The sequence below is a fragment of the Nycticebus coucang genome, chromosome 13 (assembly GCF_027406575.1).
Source record: "Nycticebus coucang isolate mNycCou1 chromosome 13, mNycCou1.pri, whole genome shotgun sequence".
NCBI lineage: Eukaryota > Metazoa > Chordata > Mammalia > Primates > Lorisidae > Nycticebus > Nycticebus coucang.
Window position 1 is genome coordinate 69,292,180 of NC_069792.1, and position 26,118 is coordinate 69,318,297.

The 26,118-nt window shown below is 38.1% G+C and overlaps 1 protein-coding gene across 8 annotated transcripts in view; it reads left to right on the forward strand.

Annotated features, from left to right (window-relative positions):
- Window positions 1-26,118, forward strand: part of OXR1 (oxidation resistance 1) — a 470,813-nt gene that overhangs the window by 395,527 nt on the left and 49,168 nt on the right. For all 8 annotated transcript variants that reach the window (XM_053558779.1, XM_053558783.1, XM_053558787.1 and 5 more), the window contains 2 exons: window positions 529-642; window positions 22,695-22,850. In XM_053558779.1, the coding sequence (XP_053414754.1) occupies window positions 529-642; window positions 22,695-22,850 (270 nt within the window). The remainder of the gene's footprint in view (window positions 1-528; window positions 643-22,694; window positions 22,851-26,118) is intronic.

Below are 26,118 nucleotides of genomic sequence, written 5' to 3' on the forward strand. Positions count from 1 at the left end.
TGGTGCTATGCTGTATTGATATGTTATAGTTGGTTAGTTAATCACAATAAGCTTTAGCCTGTTCTCCTCTTTTGCTAATGTTAGCACTGCTGTAGCAAACATTCCTGTACATACCTATTTTTCTTTATATGAAGGTACTTCTGTAGAGCAATGGTTCTCAACCTGTGGGTCGTGACCCCTTTGTAACAATGGAAATACCTCGCAGCATTAGGAAGGTTGAGAACCACTGCGTAAATTCCTGGGTCAAAGGATATGTACATTTTCAATTTTCTAGCTATTGCCAAATTGTCCTTTAAGAGCAACTAGCTACATGTATAATATATAAAAATTCCTGTTTATCCACCCTATTCCAACATTGCGTGTTATCAAATGTGTCTGAATTGATTTTAAATGTCCCCCTTTTTTTAACTTTGGTATTTGTTATGATAAAGTTTTTCTATTTATTGCTGATATGCTTGCCTATAGGAGCACCATCTGATCATTAACTCTTTGCTTTGATTGAATCTTTATGTGAATGTTTTCTTACAGGTTTTATATGTTCCTGATCCTGAATATGTCTCCAGTGTTGAAAGCTCTCCATCTCTAAGCCCCGTAAGTCCTCTGTCACCAACATCATCCGAGGCTGAATTTGATAAGACCACTGTAAGTATCTCTGCTTTTTAAATATGGCTGTAAAGAAATCTGGCATTGGTCATCATGTTTTTTCATTCTGTGGTTAGAATGAAATTCTTTTTGTTACTTGAAATTAATAAATTTCAGTTTTGTGGCTCAGTGAGTAGGGCGCCGGCCCCATATGCCAAGGGTGGCGGGTTCAAACCCAGCCCCTGCCAAACTGCAACAAAAAGCCGGGCGTTGTGGCGGGCGCCTGTAGTCCCATCTGCTCGGGAGGCTGAGGCAAGAGAATCACGTAAGCCCAAGAGTTAGAGGTTGCTGTGAGCCGTGTGACGCCACGGCACTCTACCTGAGGGCAGTACAGTGAGACTCTGTCTCTACAAAAAAAAATAAATAAATAAATAAATTTCAGTTTTTAAAGTAAAACATTTTTATTAAGCTAGATAGTTTAAATTGACTCACTTTTGGTGGTGGTGGTGATGGCCCAAAAATAATTATGAGCTCTATCTTATAAGTTAAATCTTACAATTTAACTTACATAGGAATTTTACCCAACAATCATGTCAAGTTTGATTTTTATTTTAGTTTCTGTGACTATTTATTAGTATAATATGTACTACTTAGAACTCTGAAGTGAGTTCATTTTTGATATACTGCCTTTTAAAAAATAATTTATCTAGGGCAGCGCCTCTGGCTTAAAGGAGTAGGGTGCCAGCCCCATATGCCGGAGGTGGCGGGTTCAAACCCAGCCCCATCCAAAAACTGCAAAAAAAAAAGGAAATTATAATAATAATTATCTCATAGTATGTTAATTTAGCATTTCTAAGTGTTCTAAGTTACATTTTACAAGTAAATTTGAAGGAAACTAACTTTATAATTCTGATACTGTTTCTTTAAAAGGAATTATGTATTTCTGTGCTTTTTCTATGTAAATGAATGCTAATTATAATCTTCCATTTTTATAATGTCCTATTGTTTACATGTGAAAGGTTATTCCTCCATTAAATGTCTAGACTCTAATGAGAGATTTTTCTGTGTTGCTCTCCTGACTTTAGGAGATAATTTCTTCTTGTCTTAATTTGCACTCAGAATTTAGAATACTAAATGGAAAACTGATAATAAAACACAAATTATTAATGCTAATTTGCCTGCAATTATTTTTTTCTAAAATTTCTTACCCTGCTTTATTCTACTTTTTTCATTGAATAAATAACATATTGTTGCTGATAAATATAGTATTTTTCTCCTTTCCAGTGACTTTATTCTGTATGTGTGTGTATATGTATTGTATATGTGTGTGTGTGTGTAAGAGAGAGACAGAAGAGAAATGAGGTCTTTTTCAAATACTGATTTGTTAGATATCTTATTTATATAAATATAGCAACAGTGTAGTTTAGAATGCAGTCACCATGAATGGAATGTATAGGCAGTCCCCAGGTTACAAGTGAGATATGTTCCTGAGAATGTTTTTAGGTAGGATTTGTATGTAATTTGGATTCGTGATCAGTAGTTCTATATGATAATAGTATTCCTGTACTGTAATAATAAGTTATAAAAACTACAATGCTCTTTTAATTGAAAGAAATAGAACATAAAAAATTCAGGTAAGAGAAATTTTAAAAAAGAATATTAAAAATTAACACTTACCTAAGATTGCTTCAGTGTCTTGCTTTCTGCAAGGGGCATCTTTGATGGAAAAAGATAGGCTAACATTAATCAGAAGAAGGTGATGGAGATTGTACTGGAGAGGATAGAGTGGGTGCTGGACAATCCAGATTTGATTCTGTTGCTGGAGGAGGGGAGCTTACCACTGAAGTCAGTTTTCTGAAAAAGATTATCTAGGGTTGTTTGCACAGCCTTTTTCTTTCATTGTAAATGGCCTTGTAGTGACTGATGTTCTCACTAACTAGAGAGTAAACCTTTATAAATTGCTCAGTTGTCCTAATGGGCAGCTTGAAAGCCCTTTTGTAGGTACAGAATGCTGTAGGTTGGGTTGTGCATAATTTGGTTATTGCCTGTTACCATTAACATGAACAGAAGTCAGTTTTCAGTGCTAGGTACTGCTGACCAAGTGACACAGAATACCTTTTTGAACACGGCCATGCCATTTTCCCATGAGACTTACAAAGAGATATACTCATAAGGGGCAACGACAAAGGACAGTTGCTTGTATTTCAAACCCTGAAGCAGAAGTTGAAAATCTAGACCAATATTTTTCACCCTTTTTTATTTCATGGCACACTCGAACCTATAGTTAAACTTCCACGATACATTAAATTATGTTGATCAAAAAAAGAGTAAAAATAGAGCATATTATTTATCTTGCTTTGAACTTTTTCAAAAATAATTTAATTAGTGGTCTTTAAAAAATTTCACAGCACACCTAGGACCCTCTCACGACACACCAGCATGCTGCGACACACTGGTGAAAATCACTGGTCTAGACAGATTGTAGTATCTTGCCTGACTAGAAACCTGTGGGGCCCCTTCTTGTCCCTCAGCTTTAAGTCAGGTCTACTGGCCAACTGGCTTTTTGGAAGGTATTAGAAAAGAAAGATAAAACTATGGGAGCAACTAGGCCATACCTTCTTCTTTCTGGAAATGCTCCTCTTCTCACTTTTGCCGTGTTGAAAGAGATGGAAAGAAGCTATGCAAATGACTTTTAGACCTTTAGTGACCCAGATGCTGTCAAAGATGCTCCCCCAAATCAATATCCTCTGATTTGATCATGGATCAATGAAAGAGCTGAGACAGGAAGAGTTCTTAAACATCCCTTTACTTCAGATCATAGTTATTACCTGCTATGGGGGGGTGAGGGGAACATCTGTGGGCAGTAGGTAGAATCATTCTTTTTTATTTTATAAATTTTAGTTATATTTTTTAACCTATAATTATATTCATTACCAGGTTCCAAGACAATATTTCTATATAACTTTCTGCATATCCCACGTGCTTATATTTCTGTATTTTAATGACTGGGTTTTATGTCTCTCATACTACATAAGTCCCTTAGAAACAAGGGTATTATGTTTTATTAGATATAATTCATATTTTATTACACTAATTAAAATAATGCCTGTTAGCATTATGTTTTCCCTAGAAATTGTCAGTTCATATTTCCAGTAACCACTGATAGGTTTCCTGAATATCCAGCTTTGTAGTGACTTATTATGAGGCTAAAATCAGAATTTATAAATACCTGTTAAAACCATGTACACAGAGATACTGATACTTTGGATAATTTACGTTTATGTAAAATTATAATGAAATCAGATACCTCTGAACAGCTTTGATCTTTTTTGAAAGAAATTGTCTATTTTGTGCTACTTAGAACATTGCTAAAGTAATCTGATGTATTCTTTTCAATAGTATTACATTGATCAATTGAGATCAGTATAACATACTAACTTGTAGAATTTAAGATTTTGAGGGAATCTGACAGATTATCTTTGTTCAAGGAAATACCACTTCATTTAAGGAAAGCATTTTGATGATACCTTGATGTATGTTTTTTGTGAATAATCTGGTTATATAGTAGATAATAAGATGAATAGATTTTGGTGTAGTTCAGCAGTCATAAAATTTGTTGATTTTGGGGGGTTTTTTTAGCACATTTTTCATTTGTGTAGTAGAAGACTTGCAAGGTGTGTAGTATTGCAGTTAATCTCACTATTTTATGTGTTGGTAACATGGATTTGCATCTGAGCTTTATTGTACTCACTTGCCTAGTTATCAAATTTGACTAAGCCTAAGTTCCCTTAAAAATTAAGGTCATGGTTTATTGCATGAGTGATTTGAGAAATTAAATAAAGTAGTCCATATAACACACTTAGATATATAATAAGTATTCATAAATAACATTGTTTATTAATATGTCTTATTTAATTATCTGTGCCAAATTAATTTGTATGTGATATAACACTTTTAGATTGGGGTGGAGAACTTTTTAATGTTGGAAGGCCACATTAATTTAACTGTAATCAAATTAGTCTGTATTTAAGAAACTTAAATTAGATATATTTTAAAATATGAAAGCAGAATAGGGACCAAAGACCCCATTCCTGGCAAAGGAAAACACCCCCAGAAAAAGGAAAAAATAAAAAAGTAAACTAAGTGAGACAGAACAAAAGAAAGTCAGCTAGTTTACCTTTAAACCAGCCACTGCTCAATTTCTTATCTGAGCAAGTTACCTGCTTTTCCTAGAAGCCTGACATATTGGAGATACAGCTTGTAATCACCCCTCCTGGGTCTGTAAGGACTCTGAAGAAATAATGGCCACAGCGGAAGCTGTGTGCAAGGCCTAGCAGGAAACATTAACTAGGCCATCTATTGTCTGGTTAACAATCAAAGCAAATACCCATGTGGAGATTTTGTTTTTGGCTGAGGCAGAAATCAAGGGAACAGCTCGAGCCCTGATATATGGGTAAGAGGGATTATATCCCTTATCACAGAGGAAGATGCTTCTGTGGTGGTGAAGAGAAGAAAATTCCTCTTTCCTACTGATTCTTCAGAGAAGATTGATGCCAGTGGGGTTTACTCCACACTGAACTAATGGAGATTAACACCCCCCCTAAGAATCTGTGTATGTGAGGAGGCTGCCCCTACACTAGGCTCAGGATCCATATTTCTCAAAACTGCTCAGACCCTCAAAGTTAATGATTATAAACAATAGACGCTGATATGCTTACTCAGAGAAACTGCTGATGTCTTTGTTCCCTTCTTCAACTTAGCCTCTGGGCTAGTGAGCAAATAGCGTACAATAAAAGCTGAGTGGAACAAACAGCACTCAGGGCCACCCCCCCAAACTCCACAAACAGGCAGTGGTCCCTTGTGCTTCCACCTTTGAAAATTCCATTCTGTGTGTCTTGTCAGTCTCTCCTTTTTTCTTATTTCTTCAGTTGACCACAGCCACAGGTCTTAACAGACCCTGCCCCTGGTGGGACCCCAGCAAAAATGTATATTATCTTGTAAAAATCTAATTACTGTGTACTTAATAATTTCAAAAAATGAAAACATTTGTTAATTTTAAAGTTAACCTTTTAATGACTTTGTTGTATCTGCTTTTATTGGAAAGCATTTGATATTGGTCACTTCAGGGAGGTGCACAGTTTCAACTGATCGTATAGATGGGTATCAGTCATTTGTGACCTTAAGAGCATCTTGATTTGGGTTAGGTAGGAGAATTTGGGTTAGGTAGGTAGATTCTCAGCAGTAAATGGTTGGAAAGTAAGAAAGTTTATTTTGAATATTGCCCAAAGCATGAATATTCTACTGCTGCATCTTTCCGTATTTCAATTGGATCTTTCTTAGTATGAAACAATGATTTTAAAATTTCTCTTCCTGAGAGCTTAGTCTGTCCTATCTTTAGTTCTTTAGGTTCCTTGGTGGTATCAATTAGGCTGAGCCTGAAATGCTCATTTGAGTGTGATGTGATGAAGTCAGTGAGCCTTTAGTTGTATTCTCCAATTAATAGGTCTTTTACAGCTGTGTATTCTTCACATGATTCACACATGTCATTCTGCTCATTAATGACCTTTGCAAACTGTTCATCTGAAATTTCCTTTTGAAGAAGAATTATTTTGGGAAAAGATAGTTTGTTTTTTTAAATGCTTGGATTTTTATCTACAGATCATATATAGACTTAGGCAAGGATATAGGTAAATAGTTTGATTTGGCATGTTATATCACGCAGAAAGGCTGCGTTCTTATAGAAATCTTCTTTCAATAATTCGCATTGCTGATTATCCCTAAAATTTATCTGTTCTCACAGAGGTAAAATTTTGACTAACAATTGTCCTGGCATAGCCAGTGCACTTTGGAATGATATGGCAGATCAGGCAAATCCACACTGAATACCTCATCCTTCACCTTCACATGTTAGGAGACTGACAATGCTGTGCTGCATTTGCATGAATCAGTTAACTTATAACTTGTTGCCAAGTGTCACTTAAAATAGTAGCTTTAGCACAGAGATTTTGCTGATCAAAAATACAATGAAAAGAAATGAGAGCTTCTGGATCTGTTAATATGTTTTTTATTAGTGCAGTTAAACCCTTTATGTTTTCCTGTAATGGAAGGTGCACCATCTGAACATACACTCGTTAAATTTACCAAATTCACTCCAGCCTTATGACATTTATCTTAAAATGTGTTGAGGATACCTATTCCCTGTGTTTTCTTGGCAAGAGTACCCAAAGCAAGTAATTCTTTGTAGCAAAAAAAATGTGTTATGACCCAAGTGAAATTTAAAACATGTGCTGAGTTGGTAGTATCACCTGATTTATCCAGAGTGATTGACTAATATACTTTTTTTTTCCTGAAGTATTTCATGAAGTTGTTTTGTTAGGTTGAAGGCTAACTCATGGTTCTGGTCAGTTATGGTTCTCCTGGAAAGAGGCAGTTGTTTGTACTTTGCAATGGTGTTGGTGTCCAAGCATTGTAACAACTTTGACTGTGCTTTCTTTCACAATCTGTACATCACTGAATGGCTTCTGTTTTTTCTCAAGCTACTTTATTAGTTGCGACAGTGGCATTATTTCCAGGTTTTATTGCTGCTGGAAAGAATTGTCTTTGCTTTTGCTTTTCATCTTTCAATTTCTGCGATACAATCTTTTGTGCCTCTCCATCTAATTTAAAATATTTGTTGTCCTTATGAATGTTATAATGCTGATGAGCATTGAATTTCTTTAATGTTGATATTGCAGTATCACAAAGCAACTAAATCATCTATAGCTGAAACAAGATAATGTTGTGATTCCTAATTCTCATTAAAAATTTTTCTTTTTCTTTCAGTGTCCTCTTGGTTTCTTAGACAAGTTGGGGTGGTTAGCGGACAATTAAAAAATACTGTTGAGTAACTATTCGCAAATTCCACTTCTAACAGAAACAGTGCACCATTGTCAAAAGCTGATAACCGAATGACAAACTCGACCTCCAAAATCTCTCACCAACTAGCCTTGTGCGGTTGGGGGCCAGTGGCAAGAGGAGTAGCACAGCAGTCATTAATTAGCCCTTATGGCCTACTAATGTTTTTGTTTTGTTAGGGATTCATTGAGGGTACAAAGAACCAGGTTACACTGATTGCATTTGTTAGGTAAGGTCCCTCCTATAATTGTGTTCCACTCCTCTCTTTCCTCTCTCTGGACTCCCCTTCTCTATCCCCCTATCATGTACTAAGTCATTAATTGTCCTTATATCATAATTGAGTACATTGCTTCTCCATTCTTGTGATGCTTTACTAAGAATAATGTGTTCCAGTTCCATCCAGGTTAATACAAAAGTTGTAAAGTCTTCATCTTTTTTAATGGCTGAATAGTACACCACGGCTTGTTAATCCATTCCTGGGTTGGTGGACATTTAGGCTGTTTCCACATTTTGGCGATTGTAAATTGGGCTGCAGTAGTCTAGTGCAAGTGTCCTAATGGTAAAAGGATTTTTTTTTTTCTTCTGGGAAGATGCCTAGTAATGGGATTGCAGGATCAAATGGGAGGTCTAGTTTGAGTTCTTTGAGGGTTCTCCATACTTCTTTCTAAAAAAAGTTTGTATTAGTTTGCAGTCCCACCAGCAGTGTAAACGTGTGTTCCCTCCTCTCCACATACATTTGAGATTTTTGATTTGGGCCATTCTCACTGGGGTTGGATGATACCTTAGGATGGTTTGATTTGCATTTCTCTAATAATTATGGACAATGAGCATTTTTTCATATGTTAGCCCTTCGTCTGTCTTCTTTAGAGAAGATTCTGTTCATCTCTGTTGCTCAGTGACATAAGGGATTGTTGGGTTTTATGTTGATTAATTTGAGTTCTCAGTAGATTCTAGTTATCAAGCTTCTAATATGCAAATATCCTTTGCCATTGTGTAGGTTGTCTATTTTCTTTGGTTGTTGTCTCTTTAGCTGTACAGAAGCTTTTCAGTTTCATTAAGTCCCATTTGTTTATTTTTGTTGTTGTTGCAGTTGCACAGGAAGTCTTCTTCATAAAGTCTTTCTCCCGGCTGATATCTTCAAGTGTTTTTCCCATGCTTGCTTTGAGGATTTTTATAATTTCATGCCTTAAATTTAGGTCTTTTATCCATCTTGAATCAATTTTTGTGAGCGGAAAAAGGTGTGGGTCCAGTTTCAGATTTTTACATGTGGATATCCAGTTCTCCCAGCATCATTTATTGAGTAGGGATACTTTACCCCAGTGTATGTTCTTGTTTGGTTTATCAAAGATTAGGTGGCTGTAAGATGTTAGTTTCATCTCCTGGTTTTCTATTCGGTTCCAGATGTCTATGTCTCTATTTTTGTGCCAATACCATGCTGTTTTGACCAGTATGGCCTTGCAGTATAGCCTAAAGTCTGGTAGGCTGATGCCTCCGGCTTTGTTTTTATTAGTATTTTCTTAGCTATATAGGTTTTTTTCTTGTTCCATACAAAATGAAGAATTAGTTTTTTTCAAGTCATGAAAGTATGATGTTGGTATTTTAATAGGGATGGCATTGAATCTGTAGATTGCTCTGGGATGTATAAACATTTTAACAATGTTGATTCTTCCCAGCCATGAGCATGTATGTTCTTCCATTTGTTAATATCTTCTGCCATTTCTTTCTTAGGATTTTGTAATTTTCTTTATAGAGGTCCTCCACTGTCACATCTCATTTCTGACACCACTTGTCAGGGCCCAGGACTGGCCAGGTCTCAGGCAGGACTGGCCAGGTCTCAGGCCTACCTTAACTAGGTTCCGGACGTGGACCACTAAGTTACCTTGCTCAGGTCTATTAGGTGCCTGAGGGCTATCTCCTTTAGCTGGAGAGAGAGTCTTAGAGAGAGTAAAGCAGTCTTAGAATAGATAGATCTTAGTCTTTAGTAGAGCTTGGTAATCTTCAGCAGAGAGACACCGTGCTGGCGTTCTGTAGGCAGGAGAGGAGACAGAGTCAGAGTAAGCGGGTCCGTGATAGAATGTGCATGCTCCAGACTGCCTTCTCCTCCAGCCTAAAATAAGGCTGATCTCATGCCTCTCAACACCACAGGTGTAGAGACTGCCAATTCACCACGGCTCTCATCTAGCGAGCTCTCATGCTTGTTAGAGCTAAATCCCTCTCTCCATGCCCTTTTCACTAAGGTGTTCCATGAGCTATGCAGGTATTTCTTATAACTGTCACTCCTCCTAGCCATAGGCTACATGGGCTACTACATTTCCCCTCTTTTTTGTATACAAACAGTTTTTAATGTGGTAAGAGCAGTTCTTCCTGTTATCTAGCCCTTTTCTTTCTAGGCGAAAGAATATGGTAATTGTCAAGGTTCAGAATTTCAGGTATGAGCTCTTTAAATGAGGAAGCCCAATACAGATGTAAACTATTAGCCTCTGCCAGGGAAAACCGATGATTTGTAATGTTAATTCCCTTAAAGGTCTTTTTAAACTGAGAAAATCTTTGCTGAGAGAATTTACCATTTCTTTAACTGTACGAACTTTCCTTTGATATTTACTTAATTGATGAACAAAAGATAGTGCTTTCCTTGCAATCTTTGCAAGCAAGGATTTTTCTCTTGCTATTCCAAAGGCTTTGCTACTCACGGTCCTAACAAATCTACCCTTCACAGATCTCAAAGAACTGTTACTCATGGATAACGGTCCCACACTTCGCAGTTCCTCTCAGAGGCTCTGTTACTCATGGTCCTTCAGTGGGCCCACACTTCACAGTTCCTCGGTAGCGGAGTTTTTCCTGCTTTGTTCAAGCTGCTTTTCCAGCAGAATTTTTGCCAATTGATTCCAGACTCCTTTTTTCTTTTTTTTTTTTTTTTTTGTATTTCTTTTTTTTTTTTTTTTTTTATTGGGGATTCATTGAGGGTACAATAAGCCAGTTACACTGATTGCAATTGTTAGGTAAAGTCCCTCTTGCAATCATGTCTTACCCCCATAAAGTGTGACACACACTAAGGCCCCACCCTCCTCCCTCCATCCCTCTTTCTGCTTCCCCCCCCATAAACTTAATTGTCATTAATTGTCCTCATATCAAGATTGAGTACATAGGATTCATGCTTCTCCATTCTTGTGATGCTTTACTAAGAATAATGTCTTCCACTTCCATCCAGGTTAATACGAAGGATGTAAAGTCTCCATTTTTTTTAATAGCTGAATAGTATTCCATGGTATACATATACCACAGCTTGTTAATCCATTCCTGGGTTGGTGGGCATTTAGGCTGTTTCCACATTTTGGCAATGGTAAATTGAGCTGCCATAAACAGTCTAGTACAAGTGTCCTTATGATAAAAGGATTTTTTTCCTTCTGGGTAGATGCCCAGTAATGGGATTGCAGGATCGAATGGGAGGTCTAGGTTGAGTGCTTTGAGGTTTCTCCATACTTCCTTCCAGAAAGGTTGTACTAGTTTGCAGTCCCACCAGCAGTGTAAAAGTGTTCCCTTCTCTCCACATCCACGCCAGCATCTGCAGTTTTGAGATTTTGTGATGTGGGCCATTCTCACTGGGGTTAGATGATATCTGAGGGTTGTTTTGATTTGCATTTCTCTAATATATAGAGATGATGAACATTTTTTCATATGTTTGTTAGCCATTCGTCTGTCATCTTTAGAGAAAGTTCTATTCATGTCTCTTGCCCATTGATATAAGGGATTGTTGGCTTTTTTCATGTGGATTAATTTGAGTTCTCTATAGATCCTGGTTATCAAGCTTTTGTCTGATTGAAAATATGCAAATATCCTTTCCCATTGTGTAGGTTGTCTCTTTGCTTTGGTTATTGTGTCCTTAGCTGTACAGAAGCTTTTCAGTTTAATGAAGTCCCATTTGTTTATTTTTGATGTTGTTGCAATTGCCATGGCAGTCTTCTTCATGAAGTCTTCCCCCAGGCCAATATCTTCCAGTGTTTTTCCTATGCTTTCTTTGAGGATTTTTATTGTTTCATGCCTTAAATTTAAGTCCTTTATCCATCTTGAATCAATTTTTGTGAGTGGGGAAAGGTGTGGGTCCAGTTTCAGTCTTTTACATGTAGACATCCAGTTCTCCCAACACCATTTATTGAATAGGGAGTCTTTCCCCCAAGGTAAGTTCTTGTTTGGTTTATCAAAGATTAGGTGGTTGTAAGATGTTAGTTTCATTTCTTGGTGTTCAATTCGATTCCAAGTGTCTATGTCTCTGTTTTTGTGCCAGTACCATGCTGTCTTGACCACTATGGCTTTGTAGTACAGACTAAAATCTGGTATACTGACGCCCCCAGCTTTATTTTTGTTACTAAGAACTGCCTTAGCTATACGGGGTTTTTTCCGGTTCCATACAAAACGCAGAATCATTTTTTCCAAATCTTGAAAGTACGATGTAGATACTTTCATAGGAATGGCATTGAATAGGTAGATAGCTTTGGGAAGTATAGACATTTTAACAATGTTGATTCTTCCCATCCATGAGCATGGTATGTTCTTCCATTTGTTAATATCCTCTGCTATTTCCTTTCTGAGGAGTTCATAGTTTTCTTTATAGAGGTCCTTCACCTCCTTCGTTAGGTATATTCCTAGGTATTTCATTTTCTTTGAAACTATGGTGAAGGGAGTTGTGTCCTTAATTAGCTTCTCATCTTGACTGTTATTGGTGTATACAAAAGCTACTGACTTGTGGACATTGATTTTATATCCTGAAACATTACTGTATTTTTTGATAACTTCTAGGAGTCTTGTGGTTGAGTCTTTGGGGTTCTCTAAGTATAAGATCATGTCGTCAGCAAAGAGGGAGAGTTTGACCTCCTCTGCTCCCATTTGGATTCCCTTTATTTCCTTGTCTTGCCTAATTGTATTGGCTAGAACTTCCAGCACTACGTTGAATAGTAAAGGTGACAGAGGACAACCTTGTCTGGTTCCAGTTCTAAGAGGAAAAGCTTTCAGTTTTACTCCATTCAGTAAAATATTGGCTGTGGGTTTGTCATAGATAGCTTCAATCAGTTTTAGAAATGTGCCATCTATGCCTATACTCTTCAGAGTTCTAATTAGAAAAGGATGCTGGATTTTATCAAATGCTTTTTCTGCATCTATTGAGAGGATCATGTGATCTTTATTTTTGCCTCTGTTAATATGGTGGATAACGTTTATAGACTTGCGTATGTTAAACCAGCCTTGCATCCCTGGGATGAAGCCTACTTGATCATGATGAATGACTTTTTTGATGATAAGCTGTAGTCTATTGGCGAGGATTTTGTTGAGAATTTTTGCGTCTATGTTCATGAGTGAGATTGGTCTGAAATTCTCCTTTTTGTTTGGGTCTTTTCCTGGTTTTGGTATCAGGGTGATGTTTGCTTCATAGAATGTGTTGGGGAAGATTCCTTCTTCCTCAGTTTTTTGGAATAATTTCTGCAGTACAGGAATAAGCTCTTCCTTGAAGATTTGATAGAATTCTGGAGTGAAGCCATCTGGACCAGGGCATTTTTTAGTTGGAAGCTTTTTTATTGTTTCGTTGATCTCAGTGCTTGAAATTGGTCTGTTCAGGAGGTCTATTTCTTCCTGGCTAAGTCTAGGGAGAGGGTGTGATTCCAAATATTGATCCATTTCCTTCACATTGTCAAATTTCTGGGCATAGAGTTTCTGGTAGTATTCAGAGATGATCTCTTGTATCTCTGTGGGATCAGTTGTTATTTCCCCTTTATCGTTTCTGATTGAGGTTATTAGAGATTTTACTTTTCTATTTCTAGTTAGTCTGGCTAATGGTTTATCTATTTTATTTATTTTTTCAAAAAACCAACTCCTTGTTTCATTAATTTTCTGAATGATTCTTTTGTTTTCAATTTCATTGATCTCTGATTTGATTTTGGATATTTCTTTTCTTCTACTGAGTTTAGGCTTAGATTGTTCTTCTTTTTCCAATTCCATAAGATCTCTTGTGAGATTGTTGATGTGCTCTCTTTCTGTTTTTCGAATGTAGGCATCTAAAGCGATGAATTTTCCTCTCAAAACTGCTTTTGCAGTATCCCACAGGTTTTGGTAGCTTGTGTCTTCATTGTTGTTATGCTCAAGGAAGTTAATGATTTCCTGTTTTATTTCTTCCTTCACCCATCTGTTATTCAACAGAAGATTGTTTAATTTCCATGCCTTTGGGTGGGCTTGAGCATTTTTGTTAGAGTTGAGTTCCACCTTTAGTGCCTTATGGTCTGAAAAGATACAAGGTAAAATTTCAATTCTTCTGATTCTGTTGATATTTGTTTTGTGTCCCAGGATATGATCAATTTTGGAGAATGTTCCATGGGGTGATGAGAAGAATGTATATTCTTTATCTTTGGGGTGGAGTGTTCTATATGCATCTATCAAGCATAGTTGTTCTAGGGTCTCATTTAAATCTCTTACATCTTTGTTTAATTTCTGTTTAGAGGATCTGTCCAGCTCTGTAAGAGGTGTGTTAAAGTCCCCTGTTATGATGGTATTATCAGATATCATATTGCTCAGACTGAGTAAGGTCTGCTTCAAGAATCTGGGAGCATTTAAATTGGGTGCATAAATATTTAGAATTGAAATGTCTTCTTGTTGTAGTTTTCCCTTGACCAATATAAAGTGACCATCTTTGTCTTTTTTGACTTTAGTTGCTTTAAATCCACATGTATCTGAAAATAAGATTGCAACTCCTCTTTTCTTCTGAATTCCGTTTGCCTGAAAAATTGTCTTCCAACCCTTGACTCGGAGCTTTAATTTGTCTTTTGAGGCCAGGTGTGTTTCTTGCAGACAGCAAATGGATGGCTTGTGTTTTTTAATCCAGTCCGCCAATCTATGTCTCTTCAGTGGGGAATTCAAGCCATTAACATTTATTGAGATAATTGATAAGTGTGGTAGTATTCTATTCGTCTTATTTGGTGAGAGTCCATTGCTTAATTTTATCTTTTGCATCAGTGTGGAGGTTAGGTTTTGTCCTTTGATTTCTGAGTTCTTACTTTGCTGCTGATCCATTGTGGTGGTCAGTGTGCAGAACAGGTTGAAGTATTTCCTGTAGAGCTGGTCTTGTTGTGGCGAATTTCCTCAATGTTTGTATATCCGTAAATGATTTGATTTCTCCGTCAATTCTGAAGCTTAGCTTAGCAGGGTACAGAATTCTGGGCTGAAAATTGTTCTGTTTAAGTAGATTAAAGGTAGATGACCATTGTCTTCTTGCTTGGAAAGTTTCATTAGAGAAGTCTGCGGTCACTCTGATGGATTTGCCCCTGTAGGTCAACTGGCGCTTACTCCTGGCAGCTTGCAGAATCTTTTCTTTTGTCTTGACTTTGGACAGGTTCATCACAATATGTCTTGGAGAAGCTCGGTTAGAGTTGAGGCGACCTGGGGTCCGATATCCCTCTGAAAGCAGTGTGTCAGACTCTTTGGTGATGTTTGGGAAATTTTCTTTTATAATATTCTCTAGTATGGCTTCCATTCCTCTGGGGCATTCTTCTTCCCCTTCTGGAATTCCTATAACTCGTATGTTGGAACGCTTCATAAAGTCCCATAATTCTGACAGTGAACGTTCTGCTTTCTCTCTCTTCTTTTCTGCCTCTTTTACTGTCTGAGTTATCTCAAGAACTTTGTCTTCTACCTCTGAAATTCTTTCTTCTGCATGGTCTAACCTGTTGCTGATACTTTCCATTGTATCTTTAAGTTCCCTAATTGACTGTTTCAGTTCCTTCAGGTCTGCTATATCCTTTTTATATTCTTCATATCGTTCATCTCTTATTTGATTCTGTTTTTGGATTTCCTTTTGGTTATTTTCCACTTTATTAGCAATTTCCTTCATTGTTTCCATCATTTCTTTCATTGTGTTCAACATGTGTATTCTAAATTCCCTTTCTGTCATTCCTAACATTTCTATACTGGTGGAATCATCTGCAGTAGCTACCTCGTGGTCCCTTGGTGGGGTTGTTCTAGACTGGTTCTTCATGTTGCCTGGAGGTTTCTGCTGATTCTTCCTCATGAGTGATTTCTTTTATCTGTTTCCTTGCCCTAATTTTCCTTTCACTTCCTCTTGCTCTTTAAGTTCTTGTGCCTGTGGACTAAGGGTTATAGGACCAGAAGGGTGAGAAGGTTGAAGAGCAAAAAAAGGGGATGAAAGATAGGAGGACCGAGTGATAAGAAAAAAAGAAAGATAGAGAAAGGAGAGGGGGTGGGTATAAGGAATATTGACAAAAAGAAGAGAGGCACAGAAAGAGGGAGACAGGGCAATATAGGTGTACAGTAGGGTACTTTGACACAACCTTAAAAAACCCCACCTTCTGGGGGTGCCCAGTTGCGTGGTTCCCTTGAGGTCAGCAGCTCTTTGCTAACCTGATCAGACACAGTACCCCACCTCCACCAAGTAGAGAGGAAAGACAAAAATGCTTTAAATCAAACCAAAAGAAGCAAACAGAAAACTTTACGGGGATAAAATTGGGTGAAAAACCAAATTATATCGGTAGAAACACTAGCAAAAATGAAGTTGAAGTTATTAAAAAAGGCAGCAATGGGAAATTATAATTAAACTAGGAAAGTTGAGAAAGAAAAAGGGATCTGTGTGGAAAAGATTGAAATTAAAAAAACAAAAGAACATCAGCAACGTCAAAATAAACAAACAAAAAAAACAACCAAACCAAAAAAAAAAAAGAAGAAAAAAATACACAACCAAAAACAAAGCAGTTTGTATATGTTATTGAATATTGTCTGGGCAACACGTGGTCTTCTGGGGTATGAGATGTTAGTCACAGTTCTGATACGACTGGAGGCTGCTGATTTCTCAAACCCCAGCAGGTAGACACCCTAAATCTCTCTTCAGCCTACTTAAAAGGCACTTTGAACTTGTAAACTTGCTGAGCAGAAGCTTTCCCAGCTTTCTCGCTGGAATCGCTGCTGAAGTGGCTATGCACTTACTCAGTGTGCCAAAACCGATCTCACTCTGCCCCTGAGGGTTAGGGCTGCAAGACGGCTCAGACCCCACCCTTAGGCTACTTGGTTGCTGGGTTACCAGCTCCCACCCGTTTCTAGCTCTGCGACCCTGAGGGCAGAGCTTGCCGGGGCAGATCACTGACAATGGATCCGTGTGACCCACCGCCAAACACTATCAGCTCCGTCTGGCTCAGTGGCTCAGACTGGGGCCCTAGACAACGGCCAAAGTTCTCCGCACTCCCGCTCAGGCCTTCCCCAAGGCAGTTCAACTCAGTGCCAAGTCCAAGGACATCAAAACAGTTCACAGGTAAGGCCTTTCTGGTTTGCAGTCTCGCTGCTACTGAACTTACAGTTGTGGGCGGGTTTAGACGGATTGAACACACGCGACCACTTGCCGGCTTTCCACTGTTTTAGTCCTCCTCTTGGGGTCCAGAAGTCTCTCGCTGACTCCCTGTATTTTCATAGGAGTGATGATAGGCAGTTCCCACCAGCCAGAGATGCCTGGAGTCCTATCTCCCCAGACTCACGGTGCCCAGATGCAAGGAAGCTGTTACTCGGCTGCCATCTTGCTCCGCCTCCGCCATCAAAGTTTTAACTGAAGGTTCAAGTGTGCTGATATACACACATTCACAACTTTTGCAGTTTCCATGAAGATGGCATCAAAAGTGACATGTAAGGAGACTTTGGTGTTGACATTCCTCACTGACAACACACTTCAAAGGGCCGGAGTCCTTCTTCCTCAGCATTGGCTTTGAAGAGTAACAATCCTTCTGGATGGCTCTTCCTTAGAGGCTCTTCCTCCAGTGGTTCCTATTTTTGCTCTAGGCCAAAGATTACCTCTGTTTTGACAACACAATACCTCTCAAGAGATTCCCTTCAGAGAAGCTTGGGGTGGGGACTGAAAATCTGCATTTCAAACAAATTCACACGGATGCTGAGGCCGCTGGTCACAGGTTCTTACTTTGAGAAGCACTGCTCTTATATGGACACAATCTTACTTATTTTGTGTTAGTAGGAAGATGCAGACAACTTTGCAGACATAGCACACTGGCGCATCCCGGGTTCTCTCCCCAACTCTTCCGACTCATCCGCCATTTCCTGGTGCTGCAGTACTGTCCCTAGAAGAGCGAGCAGACTCTGCGACCCCCGCCACCTCAAAAAACCCAGACTCCTTTTTTCAAATGGAGCTTCCTAGCACAAAGGTGGTTTAACTCTCAGTCACTCTTCCCTCCCTTTGTCCTCCCTCTCATAATCTTCCAAAGGAGTCACTTGCTTCAGAGTGTCCCTTTTCCCTTTGGGCCGTGTCCAGGCTATTTAGCTGGACCCGGTTATAGTACACAGATGCTGATGAGAGGTGGGTTATCCCTTCACCACACAGGATAACAGGATAACCAAATAGTCCACAAACATTTTTAATCTAATTATTCTCCATCATCATCCATTGGTCTGGTTTAATTTCCTCAGTTTTATGCTGAGGCACCCACAGGTCTAACCAAGCTGGCAGTTTGCTCCCATGGCATAGAATTGAATTATACTGTTTTTCTGAGAATAGTTTGAAATGAAAATATTAAAGAAACTGTTCTTTCCAGTGGGTCCTGATTCTGGCCCAACTGATAATTTCCCTACAATAAAGGTTTTCCATCTTTATCAAATTAAGAATGTCATACACCTGGAGGTTTACATGTTCTTTGTTCCTTTTCTTTAGCATTCATCATTCTTTTCCCGTTTAAACACTCTTTTCTCTTATGGCCTAGCTTCCCACATTTATGGCATTTGATGTTATCTGGGGGATTTACTCTCTGATCTTCTAGCTGCCCAATTTGAGTTGTCATGTCAATATGGCATTTACCTGCTTAACTGTAAGATTCATCTGATCTCTTAACTGCTTTATATCAGCTGCCATGATCTTAATCTCGTCTTTAAGCTGTTCCATCTGATACTTCAACTGCTGTATCTCATTTGCCAGGATTTTTCTCTACTGGCTTTTTCTTTCAGCCTTCTACTTTTTACAATCTTTCCTTTTTAACTCTTAGAACCTTTGGCTGCCTTAAAGGGACGGGGACACTTTAGCTGTTTCTTTTTACCCTGGAGTCTTAGCTGTATTACAAAACTTCACTTCTCTATTTCTTCACCAGCCCCCTTAATCTACCTCAATTCTTTTCTTTTAATCAGAACTCTTAACTGCCAAAAAGGGGATTCGGGCGTTGTTGTTGCAAAAGCTACTTCCTGCTGGCAATGGATGAAGATATAGGGGAAGGCAGTTAGAAGTTCTCTTTCCTAACTTAATAAACTCTTGCAACCTATTCCCAAACTTTTCTCTTTGCTGTTTTACCAAAGGTTTTTCTCACCCCTGAGGCTAAAGGCTTGTTTGCTGAAGGTTCTTATCTCCTAGTTCTCTTTTCTCTTTCCCTCTTGTCTAAAGGCTTTTTTTCTGCCTTTTTTCCCCAGCCTCTTCCTAGAAGAGGCTAAAGGCTTTTATCAGCTTTTTTTCCCACAGAGGTAGTTAGAATTTGGAAAGAGAAAACGTAGGAAAGATGAGGAAAAACCAAATTAGAAAGGCCTGTTGTTGGCTGTCTTAGATATTTCTTTTTCCTCTAAATATTTCTATTTCTCTTCTCTTAATTGCTAAAGCTTATTTCCCTCTCGGTCCACATTCACCGGATCCTGCTGACTACGCCATTTGTCACTTCTCATTCCTGACACCACTTGTCAGGGCCCAGGACTGGCCAGGTCTCGGGGCCCACCTTAACTAGGTTCCGGTCGCAGACCGCTAAGTTACCTTGCTCAAGTCTATTAGGTGCCTGAGAGCTAGCTATCTCCTTCAGCTGTGAAAGTGGGGAGGGTGGGAGGGCAATGCACTCCACCGACAGAGATCTCATAGACCACCAAGGCTTGTCCAAAAGGTCTTTATTGGTGAGGGAGGGATGTTGCAGGACAACACCAAGGAGGAGTGAGGGAAAGAAAGCAAAGCAAAGTGCACCCTTATATTAGTTCGGTTTGGGAAAGTCTTAGAATGGTTACGATATGGTTGAATAGCCAATAAGGAGTTACTGCTCTGGTGGAAGAGCTGGTAGGGGCAGGCCATAAGTTTGAAATTTTCAGTGGGTAATTGGGATAGGGAGATAGATAAGATTTACAGCTGGGAGGCAATTCCCTGTTATTTAGAGGGCAACTTCCTGTGCTTAGATAGGAGCTGTAACTTTGTAGAAAGCAGGAAGGGGCATTCTGGGGGAGGAACTTTCTCTGGGGCAATTAACTAACAAGCTGGAGAGAGAGAGTGTCTTAGAGAGTAAAGCAGTCTTAGAATAGACAGATCTTAGTCTGTAGTAGAGCTTGGTAATCTTCAGCAGAGATGCCTTGCTGGTGTTCTGCAGGCAGGAGAGGAGACAGAAATAGGGTCAGAGTAAGCGAGTCCGTGATAGGATGCGCATGCTCCCGATTACCTTCTCCTCCAGCCTAATACAAGGCTGATCTCGTGCCTCCCAACACCACAGGTGTAGAGACTGCCAATTCACCACTGCTCTCATCTCACCAGCTCTCATGCTTGTTAGGACAGCTAAATCCCTCTCTCCGTGCCCTTTTCACTAAGGTGTTACATTGAGCTATGCAGATATTTCTTATAACTCTCACTCCTCCTAGCCATAGGCATATGGGCTGCTACACTCCACCTCTTTTTTTAGTTATTTTCCTAGGTATTTCTTCCTTTCTTTTCTTTTTTTGAGGCTACTGTTAAGGGGATTGTGTCCTTAATTAGCTTCTCATCTTGGCTGTTATTGGCGTATACAAAGGCTACTGATTTGTGGACATTGATTTTATATCTTGAGACATTACTTTGATCACTTCCAGAAGTCTTGTGGTTGAGTCTTTGGGGTTCTCTAAATATAAGAACATATCATAAGCAAAGAGGGAGAATCTGATGGCTTACTAGTTTTAGTCGTGCTGGTCAATCTGCAAGGATTAGTTTATTAGAACTCATTTTATTCTTTGGTAATTTAAATATGTTCATTTTAAAAATGAAATGAAAATATAAAAGATGAACAAAAATGTATTAATAAAAATAAAAGTATTTGTTCCATAAAATTTGGATTTAGTCCACAATTAAGAACGTAGAGGGCCACATGTGGGCTGAAGGTGGCGGGTTCTCCACCTCCGTTTTAGGTGCATTTAACTACCAAAGATTACAGTTATTAATTTATGTCATATAATGAAAATATTGAGGATAATTTTATTAATAGATACTAATGATTAAACAGCATTGTATAACTGTTAAAATCTAATTCCATTTTCTTTTCTTCTTCTGTTTTCAGACAAGAGTCTCACTGTGTCACCCTGCATAGAGAGCTGTGGTGTCATAGCTCACAGCAACCTCTAACACTTGGGCTTACACGATTTTCTTGCCACAGTCTCCCTATTCAGCTGGGACTACAGGCACCTGCCACAATGCCTGGCCATTTTTTTTGTTGTAGTTGTCATTGTTGTTTGCTAGGCCTCTGCTGGGTTCAAACCCACCAGCCTGGGTGTATGTTGCCGGTGCCCTACCCACTGAGTTATGGATGCTGCCTCTAATTCCATTTTAGTTTTTTTTTTTAAAGTATAATCGTGTGGCTTTGCGCCCGCAGCGCAGTGGTTACAGTGCTGGGCACATGCACTGAGGGTGGCGGGTTTGAACCCGGCCCTGGCCTGCTAAACAACAATGATAACTGCAACAAAAAAAAATAGCCGGGTGTTGTGGCAGGCACCTGTAGTCCCAGCTATTTGGGAGGCTGAGGCAAAAGAATCACTTAAGCCCGAGAGTTTGAGGTTTCTGTGAGCTATGACACTACGTCACTCTACCTAGTGTGACATAGTGAGACTCTGTCTTAAAAAAAAAAAAAAATGGAGAATTGTGGAATATCAAATATATACACTGTGTGTTATAGTTGCTTTGCAGTATTCACACTGGTGTGAGCTTCCTGCAACAGAAATCTGTTAAGGGTCTGCCCTGGTGCTAGAGATATAGCCCTACATTTTAAGAGGGATATATGAAAGAAGGTCTAAAAATACTGCCCTCACCCTCACATGGGGTGAAGTAATTAGATATATTTATTAAAATAGGAAGCATTAAGGTTTGAAAGCTGCTTTCACATATTTCAGAGTTTATGAGATTGAAGGGGAAGCAGTCTTGTTTATTATTTCTGAAGGCCAACATAGAGCTATTAAGTAGAAGTTACAAAATGGCAGATTTTAACTCAAAATTCAGAAGAACCTTTCTACTATATAAACTATTCTATAGGACAGTGTATATTCATTCGTAGGTAAGAAATGTCTCTGGAGATATTTAAAACAAAGGTAAAACATCTGTCTGCCTTCATACAGCATATAAAATATTGGACTTTGGGAGGGGAATTGTGGGTAGTAATCAAAGGGCTTATGAATTTTGATACAAACATTTTGTGAAATCAAACTTTAGAAAAATTAAGAAATAAAGCAAAAACCATAGGTAATGCCTAGCATACCTGTAAATTTGTCTTCAGTAGAACTCAGATATTTTCACATCACTTTAGAGATGTAGATATTACAAAACATTGTTTATTGACCATTAAACAACAATTATATACAAAACTGTAATTTTCCCAATCACCACTAAGTCTTGTGATTTAATGTATTAATAAAGGTTTCACTGTGAGAATGGTCAGTGACACCAAAAAAATTAAGATGCTGTGATCTAATACTTTGTAGGATGCTATTTATCAGTTCTTCATAGCGTGAGATTCAAAGGCTCTTCCAGTGAGTGGATTCTACTGTATACTACCTAGGTATTATAAAAAATCTCTTCTCCTTTTCTCTGCTCTCTGCGTATGATGGATGTTATATGTTCTTATCAGGACAAGTTGTTTAATTCAGGAGTATCATGAATGTGTGTATGTGTCTGTACGTGTGTGTGAGGGGAGTATAAGACGTATAGTCTTCAATATTCTTAAGATGATTTTTTATATGTGCGTGTTTATATGTACATATATATTTATATTAAAAACAACTGAAAATGTAAGTAAGCTGCATCTGAGATCTTTACAGAATGTGAAAACAGTACCAATTCTTTCCTATGTTTTTTTTACATAATAGTTTGGGCTGACCTCCAGAATATGGTGAGAAGGAATAATACTTATTGGGGAAAGCTGTTCATTTGGCTTTAATAATGTGCTTATTTTTATTTAATTTTCTGAAGCCCATTTTTTTCTTTCTTTCATCAGAATCTTGATGTAGTCCATCCAAAAGAAGCAACACCCCCATCTACTTTTACTACTAGTATACGACCTGCACGAGTTGTATCTTCAACTTCCGAGGAAGAAGAAGCATTTACGGAGAAATTTCTTAAAATTAATTGCAAATATATTACCAGTGGCAAGGTAATGAATGACACCTTGGAGAACACTTCTAATCATGCTATATATATTACTAATGTATGACAGTTTGACATTTCTATTTTAAGTAATGAGCATCAGCAAATGCTTGAATATTTTAAAAAGATATAGATGATATTGTTAGTTTGGATTAGTATGGACCTTGAATATAACTTAGAGTCTGGTGGTCTGTTGTACCTGTTAAAGGCAATGGGATATAAACAAATTTACTGTAATAAGTCATAGCTAATTTGCTGTTGATAGACTATTTCGTAAACACATAGAAACACCACTACTGGGCATTGTTTGGAGTACTAATTTTGCAAACTTAGTATAACACATAAATAGGAAGATAACTAATATTTATTGAGTACTTACTATATGCCAGAAACTGAGGTATTTTATTTAACTTATGCATTCAAAACAACCCTGTGAAATAGGCAGCCCCATTTCTTCTTCACAGAGAAAGCAAAATTCAGAAAAGCAAAAACCATAGGTAATACCTAGTATACCTGTAAATTTGTTAGTTATATTTAGTACTTGATGTAATTAGTACTATCAGTTCCTCCCTATATATTGTTAAGAACAAATCTGTGGCTCAGTGAGTAGGGCGCCAGCCCCATATACCGAAGGTGGTGGGTTCAAACCCAGCCCCGGTGGAACTGCAACAAAAAAAATAGCCGGGCGTTGTGGTGGGCGCCTGTAGTCCCAGCTGCTCTGGAGGCTGAGGCAGGAGAATCGCGGAAGCCCAAGAGGTGGAGGTTGCTGTGAGTCCTGTGACGTCATGGCACTCTACCGAGGGCGGTAAAGTGAAACTGTCTCTACAAAAAACAAAAAAAAACAAATCCTTTTATTTTTATTAACACTTTGTGTTCATCTTTTATATTTTTATTTTATTTTTAAAATGAACTTTTTTTTTTTTTTTTCTTTCTGGGTAGATGCCCAGTAATGGGATTGCAGGATCAAATGGGAGGTCTAGCTTGAGTGCTTTGAGGTTTCTCCATACTTCCTTCCAGAAAGGTTATACTAGTTTGCAGTCCCACCAGCAGTGTAAAAGTGTTCCCTTTTATCATAAGGACACTTGTACTAGACTGTTTAAAATCCTTTTATCATAAGGACACTTGTACTAGACTGTTTATTGCAGCTCAATTTACAATCGCCAAAATGTGGAAACAGCCTAAATGCCCACCAACCCAGGAATGGATTAACAAGCTGTGGTATATGTATACCATGGAATACTATTCAGCCATTAAAAAAAATGGAGACTTTACATCCTTCGTATTAACCTGGATGGAAGTGGAAGACATTATTCTTAGTAAAGCATCACAAGAATGGAGAAGCATGAATCCTATGTACTCAATTTTGATATGAGGACAATTAATGACAATTAAGGTTATCGGGAGGGGGAGCAGAAAGAGGGACGGAGGGAGGGGGTGGGGCCTTGGTGTGTGTCACACTTTCTGGGGTCAAGACATGATTGCAAGAGGGACTTTACCTAACAATTGCAATCAGTATAACCTGGCTTATTGTACCCTCAATGAATCCCCAACAATAAAAAAAAAATAATAAGTCCGGACTCGCCTGAGCGACAGTGAGACCCCGACTCGTGAAAAAAATGGAAAAACCCAGCCGGGCGCCGCGGCGAGCGCCTGTAATCCCAGCGGCTTCCGGAGGCTGAGGCAGCGGGGTGCCCGCAGCCCGAGTCTGAGGTTGTGGTGAGCTACCACGCCTACTGCACTCTGCTCAGGGGCATAGGGTGGGACCCTGTCTCAACAAAAAAAAAATAATAATAAAATAAAAAATAAAATGAACATATTTAAATTACCAAAGAATAACATAAATTCTAATGAATTAATCCTTGCAGATTGACCAGCACAATCAGAACACTAGTAAGCCATCAAACTCTCCTTTGCTGATGATACGATCTTAGGCTCAGAGAACCCCCGATGTCTCTGTGATAGCCAGAGTTCAAACCTAGTTTGCATGTTTTATCTACTACACCTTGCTGCCTATCTAAGCAGAAAACTTCTAGTCTGCAAAGGGAATATAATAAAGTAATAGAGTTGGAAAATAAACTCCAGGTTTTGTTTAAAAATTGAGTATAGCATTTATTTAGAAGTAAAACATGAAAACCATTACTTTATGGAGTTATAATTCATAAATTATGAGTATTTGAAATATAAGCAATTAGTACTATCAATTCCTCTTTACGTATTGTTTGAGCTGCATCCCAAAATCTTGATATGTTTTATTACCATTTTCATTCAGTTCAAAATAATTTCTCTTGATTTCTTCTTTGACTGTATTTAAATTAGTCTTCAAATATTTGTGAATTTTCTAGGTACCTTGCTGTTAACTAATTTCTAATTTGATTTCATGTGATCAGAGAATATAATAATTACTATTTCAAAACTTAATTTACTGAGACTTGTTTGTAGTCTAGAATATAGTGTCTTGATAAATGTTAGGTGTGTCCTTGAAAGGCATGTGTATTCTGCAACTGTGGTGTGCACTCTTCTACGACTATCAGTTAAGTGAAGTTGGGGTGGTCGTGTTGTTGTTCTGTATTTCCACGGATTTCTTTGTCCATTTGTTCTATTCATTATTGACAGAGAATGTTGAAATATCTCACAATAATTGTATATTTCTGTTTTCTCCATTCAGTTGTATTAGTTTTTGTTTCATGTATTTTGAAACTCTGCTATAGGTATAAAACTATTTAGAATCCTTGTGTTATCTTGAGGAATTGATTCGATTGTCATTATTGAAAGAACTTCTTTATTCATGGTAATATTCTTATCAGTCTACTTTGGTGGATACTAATATAGTCACTTTAGCTTTCTTTTTATAAGTCTTAACACACTTTATCTTTTCCTATTCTTTTACTTTTAGCCTGTTTCATTATAAAGCAGGTTTCTTACAGTTAGCATCTAGATTGATCTTGCTTCCTTAGGTAACCTCTGCCTTTTAATTTAGTGTGATTATTGATGTGGTAGGTTTAAATCTGCCATCTTGCTATTTGTTTTTATTCCTCCCATCTGTCTTCTCTTTTTGCTTTCTCGTGCATTGAGGGTTTTTTTGTAATTTGTTTTTTTGTTGTTGTTGGCTTATTAGCTATAACTTTGTGATATCAGTGGCTAGTTTAGAGTTTAAAAGATATATTTTAATATGTCACATTCTTTAAGTAACAGTCTATAACTTTGCATATAAGAACCTTAGCCTAAGAGTGTATTTTTACTTTCAGCCTTTGTGCTTTTATTTCTTATACCTTTTA